The 7,408-nt window shown below is 34.5% G+C and overlaps 1 protein-coding gene across 1 annotated transcript in view; it reads right to left on the bottom strand.

Annotated features, from left to right (window-relative positions):
• LOC128248725 (leucine-rich repeat serine/threonine-protein kinase 1-like) overlaps positions 1–7,060 on the bottom strand; it is a 16,837-nt gene extending 9,777 nt beyond the window's left edge. The window contains exons 1-3 of the mRNA XM_052970697.1: positions 6,914–7,060; positions 4,726–4,887; positions 4,161–4,424 (exon numbers count right to left, since the gene is read on the bottom strand). Coding sequence (XP_052826657.1) covers positions 4,161–4,424; positions 4,726–4,887; positions 6,914–7,006 — 519 coding nt within the window. The 5' untranslated portion in view covers positions 7,007–7,060. The remainder of the gene's footprint in view (positions 1–4,160; positions 4,425–4,725; positions 4,888–6,913) is intronic.
• Between the last annotated feature and the right edge of the window lie 348 nt (positions 7,061–7,408).

Raw genomic sequence — 7,408 nt, forward strand, 5'->3', positions numbered from 1 at the left:
ATAATACAGAATGGGACAAGAACGCAAAAACATCTAGACAGTTAGGTGATACAAGAAAGGGACAAAACACAGATGGATGATACAAAGAAAACACAGACATGTCATTCAGAGTTTTCTCTCTTCAGTCGAGTTCCAGATTATCTTTGCGATTTCAGCTGGTTATTCTCAATATTGCTCCAATCTGGCCAGCCCCAAGGAAAAACTAAGCTAAGGGCATTAGATTCCTTGGAAGAAAGCAGAGAATGTATACAAAAACAAGGACAAAAAAAACGAACAATGTTACACAAATACAGTAAGAATAATAACAGGAAATAACAACAGATGTCTTTCGACTAAGGACAAATAAAAATAAGCTGGCGTATATGGAAATAAGGCCTTACAGCCAGGACACAAGATTTCACAGGCACAGGGAGAAATAACGATGTTGCACAAACAATGGCTGCCCAAAAAAAGAAAGGTCAGGCTTGGCCAAACACCGGTCACGTGGGAAGAGAGAGAGGTAGAGGCAGAGAGACAAAAGAATTAGGGAGGGGTGAGAAAAAATGACAGGGACACAGTGAAGTGAAAAGTGGAGGAGGAAGAGAAGGCAAAAAAATGTGAGCGAGGGGGAACGAAAGAACGAACAGTGGAATGAACGAATAAGGGTGAAGGGGCTGATAGACAGAAATAGAGTCATACAAGATTTAGAAAAATATGTACTTACATATAAGAGACAAGTGTACATACACCGCTATATATATATATATATATATATATATAATACAGAATGGGACAAGTACGCAAAAACATCTAGACAATTAGGTGATACAAAAAAGGGACAAAACATACAGATGGATGATACAAAGAAAACACAGACAATTGGAGCAATATTGGAAATAACCAGCCGAAATTACAAAGATAATCTGGATCTCAACAGAAGAGAGAAAACTCTGAATGACATGTCCGAGGCTATAGTAGAAGACACTTACCCAAGGTGCCATGCAGTGGGACTGAACCCAGAACCATGTGGTTGGTAAGCAAGCTACTTACCACACAGCCACTCCTGCGCCTATACATATATATTTCATTCCATAAATATTAATAATAATTATAAGCTTAAGAAAATAGTCTAATATTGGGGCATTTATATGCCTTGGTGAACATTTATAAGCTTTAAGCTTATAATTCTTATTATCATTCACAGAATTTTCACTCCTCATCATTTCTTCATTTAATGCAGAATATGTCATTATTTTTTTTATATATATACAATTTAATTTGGCTCCATGAAACTAGAAGTTTAGTTGGTTCCTGTTTCAAACCTAGAAATCTATATTTCACATAACCATCCCACCCCCAAATCAAATTGTTTTTTGACAGGCAATACATATTAAAAAGAGGATGGGAAAAGTGTCGGCTGTGGTAAGCTCTCAATAGTTGTGATCTAAACAGGTTTTGTAAGTATCTATCTACCAACCAAACAATGTCATATCAAGTCTATGAACTTCCTTTCTGTTGTCAACCTGTTTATATCACAAATATTAAGAACCCTGTACAATCAAGATCTCTTCTGACCTCCTGGCGTATAAAGTTTATTTGTTCCTGTCTATATGTTTAAGTATAAACATGTCACAACCTGACCTCACAACTGTTGTCTGTCTATTTGTACTTTTGTTCTGGCTTTCATACATACATACATACACACATGCATACATGTATACATACATAATACTGTGAAAATTTCAAAAACTTTTCAGAAGCATCTCATTTAAGTATATATGCAAAAGTCTAGACATGCAACTATATGCATGAAAATACATACACAAAATATACAAATCTGCACATGCATTGACTTCAAATTACTGCACATATACACACTTACAAGTGAATTCCATCAGAAATCATAACAGAAATGTTATGACTTATACAGAAGGTGGGACATATAGCTTCCCATCTGGTGTATGCAGCAGAATACATGAAACACAACTTGATTTATGTTGGTTATACAACAAAACTATTAAACAAAAGATTCAATGGGCACAGATATGACATCTGGCACAATAACAGTAGTCCAACAGAACTTGCTGAACATTTTGCATCAAATGACTGAAATTCTGAAAAAGACTTGTAAGTGCACATTCTCAGAAAATATCCTGAATCTGCTACACTTTCAGTACTCAAAATGCATGAGGACAAATATGTTTTCAGGTTATTAACATTACGCTCTGGAGGAATGAAAAAAATGACAGATTTCATCAGATTTACACAAAACTGTTTTATCAAATAGTCTTCTTTTTTCTTCTCTTTTTTCTTTCTTTTTCTTTGTGCCAGTTGTATAATTGAAATTTGAAGATTGATGATGTCATTCCATCAACGAGGGGATGCTAGTTGCTCTCGTTCATATTGTGGATTTGAATTTCTAGAATTTTGAATTTTTATCATTTTCATTTTGAACTTGACAAAGACAGGCTTGCTGTCAAAATATCATTCAACCAATAGAATATCTATTGTAATTGCATCATTCTCCTTGCATATTCTGTTTACTTTTGTGAAGAGTTATGTCAATCCTTTCAAAATATTGAGTGAGAGAGCATGTATACCAACAGCAATGCTACATGGCAATGAGATGTAGGCCCTGAATGCAGAAGACATACAAAGGCTAGAGGGGAATGAAGCTAGAATGCTCCACTGAATGTGCAATGTCAGTTTACATGTGTGACAGAGTGCTTAGTGTTTTGAGGGTAAAGTTGGGTATCAGAGGAATTAGACACAGTGTGCAAGAGATAAGACTGTGCTGGTCTGGTCAGGTGGTGCATATGGATGTAGACAGTTGCATACAAAAGTGCCAATCACTTAAAGTGGATGGAACTTGTGGACAAGGGAGACCCAGGAAGATGTGGGATGAAGTACTGAAGACTGATTTCAAGACACTGAGTCTTAGAAAGGGGGTGACTAAGAACTTAAATATCAGGCGCACTGCTGTATGCAAGAAGATCAGCGCACCACAACAGAATTGATACTGGTGCTGGTGCCATATAAAAAGCACTCATGCTGGTGCCATGTTAAAAGTACCCAGTACATTCTGCACCCAGCCATAGAAACCATGCCAAAACAGTCCATAGAGCCTGGTGCAGCCCCTGGCTTTACAATCCGGTCAAACCATCCAACCCGTGCCAGCATGGAAAATGGACATTAAATGATTATTATTATTATTATTATTATTATTATTATTATTATTATTATTATTATTATTATTATTATATCATTCTCTTTATAATACAGCAGGGTATAATTTAAAGGAGGTTTGGTTGTTATCTTTAGCAGGTTGAATCACCAGAGAGAGGCTTCTTCATTGGCTCATGCTGATGGCAGTTATTGTGGCAGGGTGCTCATTGGGCCTTGAGGAGCATCAGTTGACCATTGTCATCATATATGTGTCTAGAACAGATTGGTTTGGTAGAGTCCATTGCTCCTCTCCAATTCTACACAGATGTTCCATCCTGAGTGGACTGATCTGTTGAAATTTAAGTGTCTTTGCTATAGACAAAACATAGCAAAGATGACAGAATATTGAAGCTTGGCTGACAGTCCAACACTGTACAGGGTGTCCCAGAATTAACTATTTCAATGAAGTCAGGCAAATAAAAAAAAAAACTGACAGAGTTTTATGCTTAATACTTAGTCAGGATACTAAAACAAATACATCTATAAACCTTACATCAAAACTTTATTTTTCTGTATCTGTTCTATCTGTATTCCTGCAAATTTCAAATCCATCCTTAGCATTGTGAAACACATTTTGAAGCACTTCAAGAGATATCTCCTGCACTGCTAACAGAATGTATTCTTTATGTTCAGCTAAACTATTTCTCCATCCTGTGGATGGAGGTAGAGAAAAAGACCGCAGCCAAATTGATAAAAAGCTGTCATAGACAGATAAGCGGGATCCAACAAGAATGAAAATAAAACAATAAAATTATTATGAAAATTATAAAATTAAAAGCAAAATTAGAAATTTATACACTTTTAGCACATATTAACATGATTAAAATAAATAAAAGTGAGTTTTAAAAAAGATTAATCTGATTTCACTGAAATATATAGTTATTTACCCAACCAACCATTATTCAAATCTCACAAAGCAAGCACAAGAAGTAGCAAGAATTTTCAAGAAAGTGTACCTTTCTATCCAGTAATTTAGTTCTGTTATTTTTAGCATCTTTCATTTCACTGGCAATATTATAAATCTCTGCTATCAGTTCCTTGATTCCAGTTTGAGTTTTTGAAGATATTCCCATAAATTTAACTATATGTAATGAGTATGTTGAGTTCTTTAAGTATTTGTCTATCTTGGACTCAACTGATTTCAAATAACTGCATTTCTTATCCTGGACTTGATCCAAAAAAGTACCCACGATGATCACATAAGAACGTGGTGCTTTAGCCTGCAAAAAAATAAAATATCAAAATAACAAACATAAAAAGAATTATTCAAAAACCCTTATGACAGAACCTAATTATAACAGTTTCAAATTTTGACACAAGGCCAACTATTTCGGGCAGGAGATAAGTTGATTACATCAACCCCAGTGTTCAACTGGTACTTATTTAATCAATCCCAAAGAGAGAGGCAAATGTAGAGCAAAATCCATTAAAAACCTATTTTTTATTAACATGTAGCATCACACTGTTTATATACCCTTCATACAGTCTGTTTTCAAAAGGATTTAATGAAATAAGACATACCTCAATACTTTGCAGCCACTGTTTAAGATTTTCAACTTTCTTCCTCAAGTCCCACACTAACAGGTACAGACTGTTTGGTGTGATAAAACTGTGGTGGATGGGACGGAATGTTTTTGCTTGTGAAAATTCCCACACATTAAATGTTATTGATGCTATTTCATCCTAGATGCAATACAAAAAGTAAAAGGAAGAAAAGAATGTGAATGTAAAATATTTATCCTACAACAAAACCAAATTTATAAACATTTTTTTTATGTGAGGAATTTTATTTTAGAACCATAAATTTAGTCAAGTCTATATTATTTGAAGGGAAGAAGAATAGATGGGCAGATGTATAGGTGGGATATATGTATGGCGGAATGAACATTAGTTCTTAGAGACATACAATCCTTTACAGTATATATTGGAATGTTCAAGGGCAGCCAAAAGAGCTGGTACATACACCATAAGTCTATATTTTGAGAGACAGACAATAGGAACAGCACAGCATTGTCAGGTCACATATGGTACCTGAAAGATTACAATACTGACAACTTTAATATTACCTGGTCTAAACTGTACTTCAATAACAAATACACCTCTTATCCAAATTAATGTAGCCTTTGCAATGAGGAAAAGTACCTCATCTTCACTGAAAGAATAAATACCATAAACAGAAGATTTGAACTAACTTCTACATACAGCCATGAGAATAAGTTCTATCTTTTCAAATTCAATAGAATTAGTGGGCCAAAATAAATGTAAACATCCGAACAATCAAAAGTCTGCAGAACAGCATCCCACAAAATAAAGCAGAAATCAATAAAACACTAAACAATGCAGGAACAAACAAATAAACAACAGCAAAGAGGAATGTAAGATGCTATCATGTTTGTAGTAGTGGGTGTTTTTAGCAAGTAAGATGGTAATGTACAAGAGAAAAAGTGAGAGACAAAATCAAATCTTGGAACACAATAGACTTGATAAAATGTAGGTCGGAGACCGCTTCATCTGCACATGCTGTGATGATGTGATGTGAAGGGAGCAACCAATCAAAAGGTATGTTATGTGCAACAACAATATTTTCACCAAATTTTTTGAGATTGAGATGAGAGCACAATGGTGCGTAACAAAAGAAAACAGATCATTAGATCTGACTTTATAAAAGTTGTATTGGTGATCATTAAGGAGGGAAAAGAGTTGGAATTGTTAAAAAGGTTATTGCTAATGGCTTCCTCTCTTTCTATCTTACTCCCTCTTTCTCTCTCACTCTCCCTATCACCTTTGAGTGAGAGAAGATCATAGTTAGCAGGGTCAGAGAGAGGGGATACTCTTCTTTTGAACTGAACACAGCATAGTGTGTTTTAAAGGATCAAGATACTTCAGAGAGAGAGAGAGTATGCTAAGGATAGAGTTTAGTTCAAGGATGTATTGTTTGAGGGTAATAGAAGAGACATTGTCATGGTCAGTAGCCATATGTGGTTGAAGCTTTCACACTTGACTGAATGTGTGCATGGTAGTGGGTTTGGTTTAGTTTTGAAGGAGATTAACAAGTATGTGCATTGTGGAGTTGAATGTAGAGCAAGCAGGAAATGTTGGAGTACTGATTCACTACTGGAGTAGCGTTATTCTCTGTGTGAGAGTATTGTGTGTAGAACCATTATGTTTGAGAAAGCAAAGGTACTTCAATTAAAAAGACCTCAACAATAACTTAACATGATTATTTAAAATATTAAAGAAAGATTTCAATGATAGTGTTAGATACACTTTCATATTTCATGTTCCTATTTATTTTTTGCTTTTTGTTTTTGCATTCAGCAATTGATCAGTAATAACTGTAATCTTTAACATTCAAATTACTGTCAAATGTAATGCTTATTTACTCACAATATTTTGATCTCATAATTTCAAATTTCAGTGATGTGATTATTTACTTTTTGAATGACACTGTAAGGTAGGAGTGAGAGGCTGAATCTTGTCAGTTTAAGCAAAAAACAGGAAGAAAATTTGAGCTACCTATGGTCAGTTTAAATGCTAAAAGATTAGATACAATATTTTCCTGAAAAACTTCTGAGTCAGAAAATAACTCATAAAGCTTCTAAGTTTGCAAAATAGATTCACTTATCAACTTCAACTTCTTTCCTTTGTTGAAGAAACAGAATTAAAATGACTTAAAAAAAACAAAAAAAAAAAACACAAAGTAACTTACAAAAGAGAAGAGGCTTTTAGCTGAACGTTCTAAAACCCATTTGTATGTATTCAATCCAAGACTGTTTTGAAAATGTTCACCACTTTTCTTCATCAGACATTCCAACAAAGCAGTTTTACCTTCTCCCTATAACAAACAAAGAAATTATATACAACAATAAATTAAGTAAAATGCAATACAACAACACAAGTGTTAAATAGGGAAAATAAAAGTAGCTTTTTTTAACTTTTATCTTTTACTTGTTCCAGTCGTTAGACTATGGCAATGCTGGGGTACAGCTCTGAAGAATTTTAGTTGAGCTTATCAACCTCAGTATTTATTATTTGTTTGTAAAGCCTGGTATTTATTCTATCAGTCTCTTTTGCCAGACCGCTAAGTTATGGGGATGTAAACACACCCCCACTGGTTGTCTAATCGTAGTAGAGGACACACATACACACACATATATATATTGCTAATTTAGTGCTAGGTTACAAAAACTATCTACAACCTCAA

The sequence above is a fragment of the Octopus bimaculoides genome, chromosome 9 (assembly GCF_001194135.2).
Source record: "Octopus bimaculoides isolate UCB-OBI-ISO-001 chromosome 9, ASM119413v2, whole genome shotgun sequence".
NCBI lineage: Eukaryota > Metazoa > Mollusca > Cephalopoda > Octopoda > Octopodidae > Octopus > Octopus bimaculoides.